At 44.5% G+C, this 15572-nt stretch overlaps 1 protein-coding gene across 18 annotated transcripts in view; it reads left to right on the top strand.

Annotated features, from left to right (window-relative positions):
* The window catches only part of COL13A1 (collagen type XIII alpha 1 chain), a 166711-nt gene that overhangs the window by 128095 nt on the left and 23044 nt on the right, over positions 1-15572 (top strand). For all 18 annotated transcript variants that reach the window (XM_045025545.1, XM_045025550.1, XM_045025556.1 and 15 more), the window contains 11 exons: positions 482-535; positions 4680-4724; positions 5100-5168; positions 5918-5941; positions 7084-7137; positions 7704-7748; positions 10068-10220; positions 10892-10990; positions 11525-11578; positions 11864-11905; positions 13710-13736. In XM_045025545.1, coding sequence (XP_044881480.1) covers positions 482-535; positions 4680-4724; positions 5100-5168; positions 5918-5941; positions 7084-7137; positions 7704-7748; positions 10068-10220; positions 10892-10990; positions 11525-11578; positions 11864-11905; positions 13710-13736 — 666 coding nt within the window. The remainder of the gene's footprint in view (positions 1-481; positions 536-4679; positions 4725-5099; positions 5169-5917; positions 5942-7083; positions 7138-7703; positions 7749-10067; positions 10221-10891; positions 10991-11524; positions 11579-11863; positions 11906-13709; positions 13737-15572) is intronic.

Here is a 15572-nt window from a genome sequence, read left to right on the forward strand (position 1 = left end):
ATGATTTCCCTATAGGGTTTGTAAGCAAACAGTCCCTCAGAATCACTGCCAGCATCTGGTGCCATAGATGGCAGCTGGGACAGGGTGAACATTGTGTATCAGGACTCGGAACCTCCTCTCCTGCTGTGTTCCTGCCTAGAGAACTAGCAGCCCTCAAACAACATCTGATAGCAGAGGATGTTTAGGACACGTAGGACTAGTTCCATTCACAGTGCAGTTAAGAGAGGACCCATTGGTCCCAGTTCATACCACCCATTCACTTTGTAGCCCCGTAGCCCAAGGGTAGTGTAGTAATGGGAAGTCACCCCAGTGCTCTGAAACTCCTAAAGAAATCTGGGTATGCCAGGTCTACCTGAGCTAGTGGAATGCTTCCTGTCTGAAGTGCTGTCAGGTCTAACCGCTGACCCCTAGCACAGCCATTGTTAGAATTGCTCCTTTCTGCTCCTTTATATGAATCTGTTGCTCTTCTCTTTTTTCCTAGGGGGAAGCTGGTGACATTGGCCAGACTGGAATTGCAGGACCGCAGGGGGAAAAGGTACAGAGGAGGAGGAAAGCACAATATGGGCTTATGGCTTAGCAGAGGATTCCAGGCCAGGGAGCTCAGTTACAATGCGGCAATAGGAAAATTGTTTCCCAATACAAAAAACTTCCCTTAAACTATACCTAACCTGATGGCTATACACACAGTCATTAAATCAGTCATTAAAAGAAATAACAACTTTCTCCAGTACACACAACATTTTCTGCAGGATCTGCACATCCAAAGCAATCAGAGCAGTATTAATCAACAGGCCCACACAAGCCTGGGTCTGAGGTGCAACAGTATTTGCAGGAAGAAGGCAAACAAGCTGCAGTGGGAATGCCCAAGCAGGCAGGGAGACTCTGAGGACTGGCCAACCAGCCCACACCTAGCAACTGCAGTTATGTAGTACAGGAGCTATGACATCATGCTGGCCACCCATAGCTGAGGATTAGCAGGATGGAGGGAAGGGAGGAAGGAAACAAGTCCAGGATAGGAAGTGTGGGGCTAGACAAGGAGAAGGCTCTGGGAAAAGAAAGGGTTGCAGCCAGATTGATTGACTCTCCCAGTAAGTCAGAGATACTCCCATTTGAACCAAAAAAACTCCCGACTCCTGACTGAATAACATTATCTCCCTCATAAAACTACATTGCCCAGAATCTTGTGCGTTAGCCACACACACATACACACACATCAGTCTCTCTCTCCCTGAGTCAGCAAGAGGGGCTGAGGCACCTGATGCACAAGATTCTGGGTAATAAGGCTGACCTCTGCTCTGCTTCTGGCACTGGGAGTGCAAGAGGGGTGGAGTTGGCTGGGCTTGGCAGCCAATGGTAGGGCAGGGAGGTAGATTTGGTGTGATGGTGATGCAGAGCTGAAGCAGTGCAAAGTGGTATATCAGTATATCAAGGAGGGGTCCATGCCCCATTTTCCCCAGGCCTTGGCTGCAGCAGAGAGGGGGTGAATGAGGGGTTCAGAGAGGGGAACCTTCCCACTCATTCTGGGACTCAGCACAGCACAGGGGTTGTAGTTTAGGCTGGGGGATCATACCTCATTCTCCCCAGGCCTTTGGGTGCAAGAGGAGGGCTAACACCTCCTCCAGACCCAGGACTGGGCACAGCAGGGAGAGGGGGGGCTGCACGGTCCGTTCTGCTGCAAACACCCTGACAAGAGTGAATGTCTTGTCTCTGCTTCCCCAGATGTAACTGTGGGCCTGTCTCCCCAAAGGCCACCTTTGGCTGAGCTCATTATTGCCTGGCCAAGACAGGGTCCTGTAATTCTGTTTGCCTCACTGTGTGTGCTCCAGAGTACAAGGCCCTGGGCGGGCGGACAGGGAGACTGAATGGAGGTATGAGTGAGGGAGCAAGAGCGTGGCAGTGGCAGGGCCGCCCAGAGGATTCCGGGGGCCCGGGGTCTTCGGCGGCGGGGGGCCCTTCCGTTCCGGGATCCGCCCCGAAGACCCGCAGCGGGAACCCCCCGCCGCCGAATTACCGCCGAAGCGGGACCCGCCGCCGAAGCGCAGCCCGGTCTTCGGCGGTATTTCGGAGGGGGGGGGGCCCGCCGCGGGTCTTCGGGGCACTTCGGGGCGGGTCCCGGAACCGAAGGGGCCCCCCCGCCGCCGAAGACCGGGCTGCGCTTCGGCGGCGGGTCCCGCTTCCCCCCCGGCCCCAGCCCCGGCCCTGGCCCCGGCCCCAGCCTCTTACCCCCGGCTCCCTCCTCACCCGGAGTCTCAGCGCCTCGCCGGAACAGCCGCAGCGTGTGGCCGGCGGGGCCTGAGCTCCGTCCCGCTCCGAGCCGCGTGGTGAGGGGGTGGGGCTGGGAGCTCCACGCCGAGCGGAGGCAGCTGAGCTCAGCCCGGTGCTCCCAGCCCCGCCCCCTCACCACGCGGCTCGGATCGGGGCGGGGTTCAGGGGCCCTGGCGGAGACTCAGCGCTTGATGCGCTGAGGCTCCAGGAGAGGGGCGGAGGCGGGAGCCTCCGCTGTTCTCTTGGGGGCCCCTGCGGAGCCCGGGGCAAATTGCCCCCTTTGCCCCCCCCCCTCTGGGCGGCCCTGGGCAGTGGGGATGTTGGTTGGGCTGGAGCAGGGGCAGTGAGGCTTGCGGGAGATGGAAGGATGCAGTGGGGGTATTTGGTGGGACTGGGGGAGTGGAGGGGCAGGATGCTCCCTAAAAGTAGTTTGAAAATGTTGGCCAGTATGCTAGTGAGACAAGGAGGGCTGAAAGGCAGGGTTCCTGGGATCTGGGAGGAAAGGGGAGGGGTCTAGTGGGTCAGAGCAGGGCGGGCCTTGATGGGACTAGCAGGGGGCAGGGTGCTACCTGAAATCAATTTGAACATGTTGTTCAGTACCATTGCAGCACAGCAGAAGTGCTTCTTTCAAAAGAGGTGTATCAAGAACTGGGACTAAAGGGTTAGGAAAATAGGAGATGTACAACATTTTAAGGCTTATAGGTTCTCCCTTGGCTGACCTAGTCTTTTGAACAATCTTTTCAAACAAGCAGCTTCTGCGGGAATGTGCTGAATAAAGAATATGCTAGACAGTGTTGTGGAATGGTGATAGTAGGGCGTAAACTTAGCTCAAAAATATGTTTTTCCAGATCCCTCTAGTATGCTGAAATAGGAACTACTTCTTTAAAGTCACTCCAGGCTGTACACTGCAAGTAGAAACAGCAGATGGAATTACAACAATAAGTGTTTTGGGCTGAACGTCCTGAAATAAGAAAAAGAAATAGGGGTTATTACTAAATGTACTTTCTGGGGAGTGAAGGGTCTCTTCGATTGGAAAGCTGTATCTTCATTAATCAGCTGATCCCCGTTTGCTTTACCTCCTAACATAATGATGTAGCACTTGTGACTGTGTTTAATGGTCGCTCCTGAAATGTGAGCTTTACAGTCTCATTTGAAGTTCAAACAAGATGTCAGATTATCATATACAAGGCACTTATATGTAGTGTCTACATCATAGTATTGAAGAATGCTTCTCTGAAAAGAATATTACAAAAGGCCACATACACAATGGGAATTGTCCATGAAAATCCTGTTAAGGCAGCTGAAGCACAGAGCATCACTCTGGCTGTAAATCAGGGCTCCGATGGGATGGGATGTCTAAGGATAAAGAATGAAATTTGTAGGAGGATCAAAGACTTTAGTGCTATTCATCACCAACAAAATACCAGCTGGCCACTCCATGTTCATCTCCCTGACCTGAAACAATCAGCTTTGTCTAGTATCAAACTTCTCAATACAGAGAATTTTAAACACTGCTAGTTTGGATTGCTATTTGGTGGTGGGAGATATGTTAGACAGGAAAAGCCAACAAATATCCCTGGTAATGTTATTGAACAATAAAGGCATTTCTAGCCTTTGCCTTCATTAATGTGTACTACCCGCGTGAACCACCTCTCCTGGTGTGTTTTTCACATTCTGATTTCAAGTGCCCCCGAACATTAGATTGTGACTTCTTGTTTTACCGTTCCCCCTGCCATCTCAACAGGCTGTGTACCCAAGGTCCCTGTATTGTGACCATTCTGAGTACTGGTAACCATAATCAATTTCCCATTTTGCTCTTCTTTTTTCGTGACTGAACACAGTCATGTCTCAGAGCCGCACTCCTGATCACAGAACTATCATTTTAGTCTGTGCAGAACATTCCATCAGCAATGGAAGAGGGAATATCAAAGTCAATATACTAAGACGCAGACTGGGGCCTGGAGTAGGGGCCTGCGCAGGGGCATAGGTGGCAGTAGGAGTGCCCCATCCCCACGTGTCTGAGTGCCTGCCCTGGACCTTGGGCTCAGAGGCAAGTGGCAGCTGAGCACTTGCTACTCTCTCCTCAAGCAGGTGGGTAGGGAGAGGTGGAGAGGGAGCAGAGATTTGGCTCTGTCATTCTTGAATGCGCTGCCCAGCACAGTGGGACAGCATGAGGTGTCGGGGGGGGGGGAGTAATTTGCTACTGGTACAGGTCTGTAGCAAATTACTATCCCCCACTGGGGCAAGGAGAGAGCAGGGAAAGAGAATCCTTCTGCAGGGTAATTCTGGGGAGACACAGCTATGCACTGCCCCTTACACAGGGTCAATGTATTGCACAATCTAGCCCTAAATCATTTCATAGTTGCAGCAAAAAACTCCAGACCTTTGATAATGCAATGTTTGTATTGTTACAGGGAGAACCTGGAGTACCCGGAGAACAGGGGCCTGTTGGTCCAAGGGTAGGTGCTACTTCACTGACTAATAAAGGGGCTTCATTCATGAAAATATAAGAAATTTTAGAAAGAGCAGAAGACTACTTGTCCCATTTAAATGGCTTCCAGACTGTTTTCCTAGTGTCTTACCAAACTCCTTTATCATGATCAACTGGGTTTATTTATAGCGCCTTTGTATTGCCATAGTAGGGAACAGCAGCTAGAGCATACTGATGAATCTGACCCACAGAACCTACATGCTGGAGTCTTCCCACCATAAGCACTTCCCCACAGCTGTATTTATCAATCGCTCCTTGAACGGTTTTAACTTAGAAGAATTCAGACAACTCCACTCTGCATGGGAACACCAAGTCCTGACTGGAGCTCTGGTTCATTTTATAGGGTCCCAAAGGGGAGCCAGGAAAGGATGAAATGGTGGATTATGATGGTAACATCAACGAAGCTCTACAGGTGAGAAACTATCCTACATGGCTCAGGAGCCATGTTCAGTGACTCCTGGAGTGAATTGTTTGGTTGTTTTCCATGTGATGCTTTCTCTCAGTCAGATTGGTTCTTTCTCCCTTTGCTACACTTTTTAGTAGCCCAGGTGATGGAAGAAGGGTGGGGCCAGAGGAAGAGAATGTCCCCTTGGAAAGACAGAAAATTTAAGACTGTTGATCTCACATTTCATTTTGAATGAACAAAACTAAGCATGTCAGTCCAGCCCAACATACTTCTTCCATACTAATAGCAATGAATAATGCTTATTACTTATACAGTGCTAGTCCTTTACAACGACACAGGACACATTCTTAATAAAGACAGACACAGAGTTCATCTGAACTCCCTCATAAGAATAACCCAGAACATACATATTAGATTGTTTAGAAAAAGTCCATAAACCATGCAGGGAAATGTCTTTCACTCTAGACTAGTCATGCACCTACCAGCAGAAGATTACTCACAACTTCTATCATCCAGCCTTCCTGGCAGCCCCTCAGTGCTCCCCGCACAGAAGGAGTACATTTCTGGAATACTATTACAAAGGGGGCTAGGGCTACTTTTCTGCTTATTTTAATTTCATGCCTGTAATATACTCCCTAGCTGTTTTAACCAGTATAGTGTTAAAAGAGAAAAAAACCCACAAATATGATGGTCAGAAATAGTTTCATTTCAAGTGGGACTTTTATTTGTATTTATTTATTTCTTTTAATTTTTAGGAAATACGAACCTTGGCCCTGATGGTGAGTTCTTACTCTTCTCGCTGTGCATTTTGTTTTTTGAAGAAGTAACTGGATTTTAGTAACAGCTAGAAGGAAAGTAGACAGTGATACAGACTGACAAACTTTTAATTCCTTGCCACAAGAATGTCTGGCCTTTACAGTTATGTGCTGACACTTATAAAAAGCAGCATTGACTGCTAAAAGAAGGACACTTCTTGTGTTATACTCCTGAGGCTCTTATATTAGTAGTACTATTTGTTTACCTGCTTTGTAAAGGTTATGCTGCTGTTCAGGCACTCAAGACAGCAGAGAGGATCAAAGTAAGGAAAGCCAAGTGCAGGTCAGGATGGGCCTAAGTAGTGCTGTTTTCAAGGCCAGTGAAAGTCTCCTCTCTTAAGCATACCCTTCCCTAATACCAGGGATGTATGATAACTCAGCACTGTTTCTCCTGGGCGATAGCCATCAATATTAATCCCACTTGAGGGGGCAATTTAAAATGGGATGAAGAACTCGGTCCATTATAGGACACACATAGCTGTGACCTTTAATATGTAGCAAACGGATACTATGATTATGTGCACATTAGGAACTTGCATATCAGCCACCGTTTCCAAAAGTGGCTTCTTATTTTGGGGGCTTCCATTTTTGAGTGCCCACCTTTATGACAACATGCATGTCTTAAGCTGGGTACCCAAAAATTGGGGCACTTTTGAAAATTACAGGTAAATAAATCATTTCTACCATTGCTAAATTTGTGATAATTTGTCACTTAATTAAATTTAACCTACACTGAGGAACTCAGAAATATAGAATTTTCCTGCTATCTGTGTTCTCTATTTGGGTACCAGATTTCTACAAGCATAATGTATTTATTATCAATAGCAAATAATTAATTAAATTCACTTCATTATCAGAAGCAGATAATCAAAAATTTTCATGGTAATTATTTTTCATTCATCAAGTGGAGAAATAAATCTATGGTTATATTTGACTCTGAATTGCTATTTTTGGTTATTCAGTAACCCACTGTTAGTTATTCATTTTCCAAGTTAATATATTTCAGGATTGCCAGTGCAAAAATGTAAAGAAAATACAATTCTGCCTTCCCTCCAATATGAGGAGGTTTTGAAAAAAAAAGTCATTTGCGTATTTTTCTTATTTAGGGACCTCCTGGACTTCCAGGAGTAGCTGGGCCCCCAGGGCTACCAGGACAGAAGGTACCACTTTCCCTTTGTCATTCATGAAAAGATAACTAGAAATGCATGAGAATCAAAGGCTGGAATACTGATGCGATTATGCTCCTTGTCCACCTGCATCACCCATGACATTCTGCAATTCTTCTCCTCCTTGCACTCTGTACATGCTCGGTTATCATTTCTTTGCCTTCTCCATATCTCACATTCCTCCCACAATGACGAGGCATGGCCTTGGCTCCAGGAAGGAGAATGCTTTCTTACTCCTACTGTCCTTCAAACAACTGCATATTAGAGTTAATCTCAGTGCATCGTTACAGAGTAGTCCAGGCCATGAACTGCCAATCAGCATGAACAACTATAGTGGAGTTAATCACCCTTAAAATTCTGACATTGTTTTGAGCCCTGTCTCTTAAGCATTTCCAGCCTTTCTTTTTGTGGTTATTGGTAATAAGTAACTAGCTCTCCCAGAGTCATTGCTGTTGACTGTTTCCATAGCACAAGCCCCATCTTCCAGTTTCCAGGCCTCATGTAAAAATAGGCAAAATAACACTTTAAAAAAAATGATCTATGATGATTTTGCACTTTAGGGTGAAATTGGTTTACCGGGTCCTCCTGGACACGATGGCGAGAAGGTAAGATGAGGGATGCCATGTGCAGATGAGAGTTATGACTCTTCTCTGTTGCTGGATTTGGGAATTTAATGGCTGATAATAACTGGAGCTAGTCAACAATGGGAATATTTTTTCATGAACATTTTTCTAACAATCTCTCTCTCTCTTCCACTGAAATTCAAAATCTCACCATAAGTTTTCATCAACCTGTTAAATTCTGAAATTTTCTTGAGCAGCACTGTAGCTGCTCAAGAACAGGATTCATTTTTCATAAACATTTTTGCAAAAAAAAAATGTATCCATGTTTTTTGGGGGGACAAGGGGATGGCAAACTGATTTTGGAAAATTTTGACCAGTTCTAAATAATAAGCATACATGAACCTTTCACCCGCATCCTTTTTCACATTTTTTTGTATACATGAAAGATATACACTCTAATTCATCTCTCATTTGTACCAGATTTACAGCAATGTAAGAACAATGGTGTTACTCCTGATTTACACTAGTTTACATGAAAGCAGAATCAGACCCATTAAGGCTCAATCCAGCTAGCTGCTGCGTACTCTGACCCTGAACCAGCAAAGAACTTAACAATGTGTTTAACGCTAAGCACACGAGTAGTCCCCTAGAGTCTGATTCAGCAAAGTGCTTAAGCATATGCTTAACTTCTTTAAGCATATGAGTAGCCCCACTGAAACCAATGAGACTCCTCAGGTACTTAAAGTTGAGTACATGCTTAAGAACCATGCTGAACTAGGGCATTAGGACCCAGTCCAATGTCCACTGACGTTAATGGGATTCTTTCTCTTGACCTTAAAGGGCATTGAATCAGACCCCTTAGTGCTTTGCTGGACTGGGGTCAAAGTGCTCAGCAGCTAGTGGGATAGAGCCCTAAGTCAGGAATTATACAGTCTCCCTTTTTCTAGTTTCACTCACATAATTGTTGATACATGAGCTCTGCCTCTGCCCTTAACTTGACACCCAAATCCTCCTCCATGCATCTGTGAAGAAAAAGTGCACAGAGCAGAGCTTTGTGGGATAGAATCTCCATGAACAACTTCTCTGAACTGCATGCAAAAGTGTCAAATAGCAAAACCACAGCAGTTCCAGTACTTTTCTAGTATCAGGGAGTAGCCATGTTAGTCTGTATCCACAAAAACAACAAGTCCAGTGGCACCTTAAAGACTAACAGATTTATTTGGGCATAAGCTTTTGTGGGTGAAAACCCCACTTCTTCAGATGCACTGAAGAAATGGGTTTTTTACCCATGAAAGCTTATGCCCAAATAAATCTGTTAGTCTTTAAGGTGCCACCAGACTCCTCAGTACTTTTCTAATGAGCCTTATGTAAAGGTGCTGCATTCTGCCATTACACTCACACACATACATTTCTTTTTTACTGGTGACATGTCACAAATGTTTTTCCCATGATTGGTTGAGTGTTTACACTAAAAACCAACAACAAAAATCATTTTCACTCTGCAAAAATGAAAATTTAAAGAAAAAATTTCAGGAATGTGACAGCAAATTTCATCAGAGGGTTATAAGATGACCATGTAATACCCAATGTTCAAATAAAATCAGCAGATTTCAAGATACTGCTTATAATTTTGGACTTTTATTCACTACTTCATAAAATGTTCCTCTTTCACCCCAAAAATATTGATAAAGGAAAGCTGTAAATTTCACATTACTTGTCCATGGACAAGAGGAGAGTATTGTCTAATGACATCTACTCATATGCTAAGCACTACCTCTGTGTAAACCACCATACTGTATCTCAGGGGTCAGCAACCTTTCAGAAGTGCTGTGCCGAGTCTTCATTTATTCACTCTAATTTAAGGTTTCACGTGCCAGTAATACATTTTAACATTTTTAGAAGGTCTCTTTCTATAAGTCTATAATATATAACTAAACTATTGTTGTATGTAAAGTAAATAAGGTTTTTAAAATGTTTAAGAAGATTCGCTTAAAATTAAATTAAAATGCAGAGACCCCCGGGACCGGTGGCCAAGACCTAGGCAGTGTGAGTGCCACTGAAAATCAGCTCGCGTGCCGCCTTTGGCATATGTGCCATAGGTTGCCTACCCCTGCTGTATCTTGTAATAGAGCGAGAGGGACTAAATCTCATTTATACTAAGCCTCCTGCCCCCATATTCCTCTGTGAATTACATTTGATTACATTCACTGTAAGGCTCTGCTACACTGCCTGAGTGGTGTAAAGAAGCTTCATTGTGAATGAGAGTCAGGCCCAGAGACTCCAGTGAACTAAGCCCCATACTTTGATGTCTTTCCCTAACTGTAGAAGTATTATTTTTAAATCGTGTGAATATCTTTTTAGGGGCCACGAGGTAAATCAGGAGAAGTGGGGCCTCCTGGTCCCCAAGGGCCCCCAGGAAAGGAGGGACCTCCAGGAATGAAGGGAGCGACTGGACTTACAGGGACCCCAGGAGCAAAGGGGGAAAAGGGGGAGGCAGGAGAAGCTGGCTCTCCGGTGAGTAAATACAACACATCATAGTAGTGAGTTGTGTTTGCAAACAGTCACGGCAGAGATGGACATGAACCAAAAGCCTGAGTGCAAACACTCCCAGAGGTTGAGGGCCTTGAATGTGAACTTTAGGAACAGGGACCCTCCTTAGTGTACAGTGCATGTATGTGTAGAAGTAATCACATCAGTCTTTCAGTGTTGAAATCCCTGGCTGCTCTCTGAGTGACACATCCCAATTGTTTCTCTGAATAAAGTAATAGTGGATTAATAATGCTTTACAGAATAAAGCATCTCTTATGTGTTTCCACAAGGTTATTAATAATTGACTATTGCTCTCAGTCCCATAAGAGTTAGTTTTTAGGATGAGATTTTGGCAGTAATCCAGGAAACAACCTAAGCATGAGCATAACTTTAAGCATGTGAGTATTCCCATTGACTTCACATGGAGCAATGAAGCACTTCACAACTGCAAAACCAGGCAGCAAAACATTTAAACGTGCATGTTTTCATGCACAAGTAACCCTCTGATTTCAAGTGGAGTGAAGTGGAGAACATTAACATCACCCATGCTGCTCAAGGAACTAAAGGAACTTTTCAAATTTCAGTTTAATGTTATGTCTATTTTGTATTTGCATGATTTACTATTGCAAGAAACAAACGTCTTTCTTGATCTGTAGGGTCTTGATGGCCCAACTGGGGAGAAAGGAGAACAAGGTGACCAAGGGATACCAGGACCTTCAGGATTACCAGGTCTAATTGGACTTCCAGGACTGACAGTAAGAGTGCAAAAGAATGAATGAATTTTCAAGTTGGGTTAAGCAGAGGGCAGAGCAAGCACCAAAACTCTGAGGGTAACATGTTCAAAAGGGCTTACATAATTTAGGAGCCCTAGATCCATTTTCAAAAGTGACTTAGGGATATAGGATCCTAAATCTGAATGAGAGTCAATAGGATTTTACTCCTAAACTGCTTTGCACTTTTGAAAAATTTACCTTGCATGCTGGTGAAATAATAGTAGATCCTAGCTATACTCTCCATACCCCAACTCTAGGATTTAAGGGAATAATCCCTATACTGAAAATCCATCCTCGGACAACACTTTCAGAGACCTGAATCTTCACATGGTGTGTAATATTGGCACAGATGTTCAGGGGAGCAGAAAGGGACGATGTCTGTAAATAAATGCTAAGTTCTCTTTCCTCCTTGAAGGCATTGCTATTTCTAAACTTGTGGCTGTTTCATAGCTGGCTGTTGGTGGAGCTAGACTCACTGGTGCTTCTGTTCACATAGTTATATTGTTGTGTTTACAGGGAGAAAAAGGAGAACCTGGTGAGGATGGGGGAAAAGGAGACCCAGGGGACTCAGTAAGTGTCTCTCTTCACTTTTTTCTGTACTATCAGATGATGTACAGTTGAATCTTGTCACCAGTGGTTCTTGAAACTCTGCAGGTCTCACACCAGCCACCTTCTCACAGACATGACAGCATCCTCAAAGCTTTCATGAGCTTCTTGGAGTGGAAAACGCCATTTTCCATGTGATTTAATAACCAGCCATCCACTGCTCCCAAATACCTAGTTTTCTGTAGACTGTGCCTGGTACTTTCGCAGAAGCATTTATTATGACAATTACTTTTTTACCTTGGTTTTTAGGTATCGGGGCCACCCGGGCCCCAAGGCCCACCAGGTGCTGCAGTAAGTTCTGATTGATTACTTTGGGGGATGAGACTTAAGGAGATATTTGAATGAAGTTAGTGTAATGGTTGTACAGATTTTTGATGGAGCTTTTCTCGTGTATAAGAAGTGCTGTGGGAAAGTCTTAGCAGCAGGTATGCACCACTGCCAGATTGTTTTTGGATAGACTCTCTTCATTAGCAAACCAAAGTCCATGAAGTATGCCCTAATGTAAAAAATACCTTCCAAAACACTATGTATGTATGTAACCCCTCTGCTAGGCTGAAATGATAGCAGCAAGGGCCAGGTTCAATACATAGGGGTCCGTTCCCCACCACGTAATGCAAACCAGCTCGAGCCCCCACCCAGTGACCTGGGAAAATCTTACACACACCCCTGGGCGCCTCAAGGAGGCAATACTTCCCCTCTCGCAAGCACAGACTCTTGGTGTAGCAGAAAAGGTTTAATTACATAAGATAAACAACAAGCATTAAATTTGGAAAATACCTTAACTAGAGTTCATAGGTCAAACCGTGAGCAAAGACCCACCCCAGCAACTTGGGCCGTGTCCTTCTCTCTGGGCCCTTGAGTCCAGCAACCCCCCAAATCACCCACAGTCCCAAAAGTCCCACAATTCAAAAGTCTCTGTCCCGGGTCAGGCAGCCCCAGAGTTCAAGAGTCTCTTTGCAGAGGTCCCCCTCCCCAGCCTAGGTAGAAAGGGGCATCTTACGTGGTTTGGGGCCAACTGCCCTGCCTCTTCATGGGGTTCTGCTTCCACTAGTCGTCCCCGCAAACAGCTCAGCTCCGCTTACTCTGTGGGCTGCTCCACTCTGCCAGCTGCTCTGGTCCACCAGCTGTCCTGTGATCCGCTCCAGCCGTCCTCACAAGCTGCTCAGCTCCACTCACCCAGTGGCTGCACAAACTGCTCCACTCCACTCTGCCAGTATTGCTTCAGGTTCCCCCACTCATTAGCACAGTGCTCTCAGCTCAGCAAGTCCAGCTCTTCAGTGATTTCAGCTCATAGTAGGGGAGCCCCAGTACCAGTGAATTCAGCTCAGTAACCTGCATCTAGATTCTTAAGGGAATCAAAAATTAACTCTGACATTCCACAGTGGAGAGAAGCATAGGTGGAACTGGTGCTTCTGGCTCACACAAGGAGCCTGCACCACCAAGTACAGATACCTGTCCCCAGCCTCTCTCTCTTCTCAATGGGTTTTGGAACCCATGTCCCCCGTCTAGCAAGCGCTATCCTGCTGACAATGAAACCCCCCATCACAAGACAATTTTGTAGTTCCCCATTTACCCAATCAGGGTGACAACATTTCATTGCTCCTGCCCCAATAACAATGAAATTGGGGGTCCCACAGCTGTGAAAATAATCATCCCATGCTGCTTTGCGGTATGCTAAGTGGGGTGGGAGTGCCAATGCAAATAACCGAAACTTCTTTCCGCACTCCCCATAATTTACCACCAGATGTCAGGGTGGGGCTCATCCTGACTCTGCTTACATCCTTGACAATGTCATATTAAGCATATATGAGCTCAGTATGCCAGAAGAGAAAGGTTGTATGCGATGTTGTTGTAACTATGTTGGTCCTAGGATATTAGAGAGAAAAGGTGGGTGAGGTAATACCTTTTATTGGATCGGCTCTGTGTAAGCTCAAAAGCTTGTCTCTTTCACCAACAGAAGCTGGTCCGTCCAATAAAAGATATTACCTCATCCACCTTGTCAGAAAAGCAAGTTATCACACTGCACATGAAACCAGGATACTGGGATTTAAAATCATAGTAACAAAATATTTACCATTTCTTATCTCAACTGTAGGGTCTTCAAGGCCTTCCAGGACCGAAGGTAAGGCTAGAAGCTGTTAAGTATTGATATTTTATTTGAGCTGGCTGGAGAATGACAATTCCATTTCACGACAAATTTTGAGGTTTAAAAATTTGTTTTTGTTCTGCACTGGAATGAAGATAAAACATTCAGACATTTTTGCAAAATAGAATTGTGTCAGAAACATCTGTTTAAGGATTGAAAAGGTCAAGTTTTCAATTCAGGTCTCTCTCTGTGACCTGAGAGGCAATCTTGGACCGCAGAAACCTTCCTGATGAAAACTTCACCAAACTAAATATGTCTCTGCAATACATTCTGGCTTTGACAAGACAGCATATTTCAACTAAAAAACATTTTATAAAAAATGTTCTGCTCAGGTCTACATTTTAGCTTTGATCCAGTTAGGTGGTTTAAATGACCTCTCAGTGAATGTTGTAAGATGTTGATCTAAACATGGAAGTACCCACTTCTCCTGAGTAGTCTAGGTGTTTGGCTACCTGAGCTTACCGTCCTAATACATTCATGGTGCCAATTGGAATGGCGCTTTTACAGGACGCAGCACTTTTGGGACAGATGTCCTCACATTGCATACCAATTGGCTTTCAGAATTGGTACATTCTGTAAAAACCAGAGATGTTCATTCCTATTTCCCCAAGCGTTGGGTACACATACAAATATAGAAATGTCAGTTGCTCAATAAACCACTAACCACTGCTACCACTTATCTGAAAAACCTTTGAAAGACCCAGGCCTAGTAGTTTGTGTGGGTATATACCAAAAAGACCCAGACCAAAGAAATTCTTGAAGTTTTGGTTAGAGGTGAGGGAGGATGGACCACACATGACCCTCCTCAAATTGCTCTGATACCTATTGGCCTGATTCCAAAAGAAACAAGTCCAGGAAAAATTAGGTATGGAGTCTTTTATTCCATCCCCTTAAACTCCCAGGTTCCTTATAGCACCTTCAGTCCTATGGCAAGTTTGTAGCGATCAGGAAGAGAACTGGCTACCCTTTGGAAGCACATGTTAGAGGTAGGAAGTCTCTTCCAAGTACATACACTAAGCCAAATAGAATTGTTCTGGGACAATGGGGCAATGATATCAATTTTTACCAAAAAAGGAATGCTTTTTCATGATTAAAGGGAAAGGTGGCAAGTATGTGTTATATATACATACTAGAGCTGTGCAAGAACTGGAATTTGCATTTCTATGGGAGTTTTGCAATTTTGAAATTTCTTCCATTCCAGAATGGAATGAAAACAAAAAAATTGCAAAATTTCCTGTGAACCAAAATTCACATTAAAAAATTGTTTCTGGTTGATCAAAACATTTTTTTACAACATTGAAACATTTCATTCTGATTACAACTTTTTTCATTTGATATTTTATAGTATGAAATTAAAAAAAGATCAATCATTTAGAAGCGGAAAGCCAAAATGTTCCATTCCAAAAAGGTCAACATAGAATGTCACTTTAGTTCAATTTTAATTTCAAGATGAACCTTCATCAAAGGCAACACATTTCCATGAAATATGTCTGCCAGAAAATTTCTGACCAGCTCTATTATATACGCTTACCTTCCACCTGCTTGTCATAGATCTACTTTCTCACTAATTTCTGAACACCAGAGGGAGGGTAATATATGAGCTCTGTTCCCCATAAATTCTGTAATGAGACATTGGCCCTGATTCTTGTCTTTCCTGCACTGGTGTAAATCAGGAGTAACCCTACTGAAGTCAGTTGAGCTACAATGTTGTTCTCCAGTATGAGAGGAAAACCAGGTCTACACTATCCAAGGTTTCTTTAGCCTCTCGTACACTATCTTTGGTGCAGCTATGCCTTTGGAATGGAGAAATGT

The sequence above is a fragment of the Mauremys mutica genome, chromosome 7 (assembly GCF_020497125.1).
Source record: "Mauremys mutica isolate MM-2020 ecotype Southern chromosome 7, ASM2049712v1, whole genome shotgun sequence".
NCBI classification, from domain to species: Eukaryota; Metazoa; Chordata; order Testudines; family Geoemydidae; genus Mauremys; species Mauremys mutica.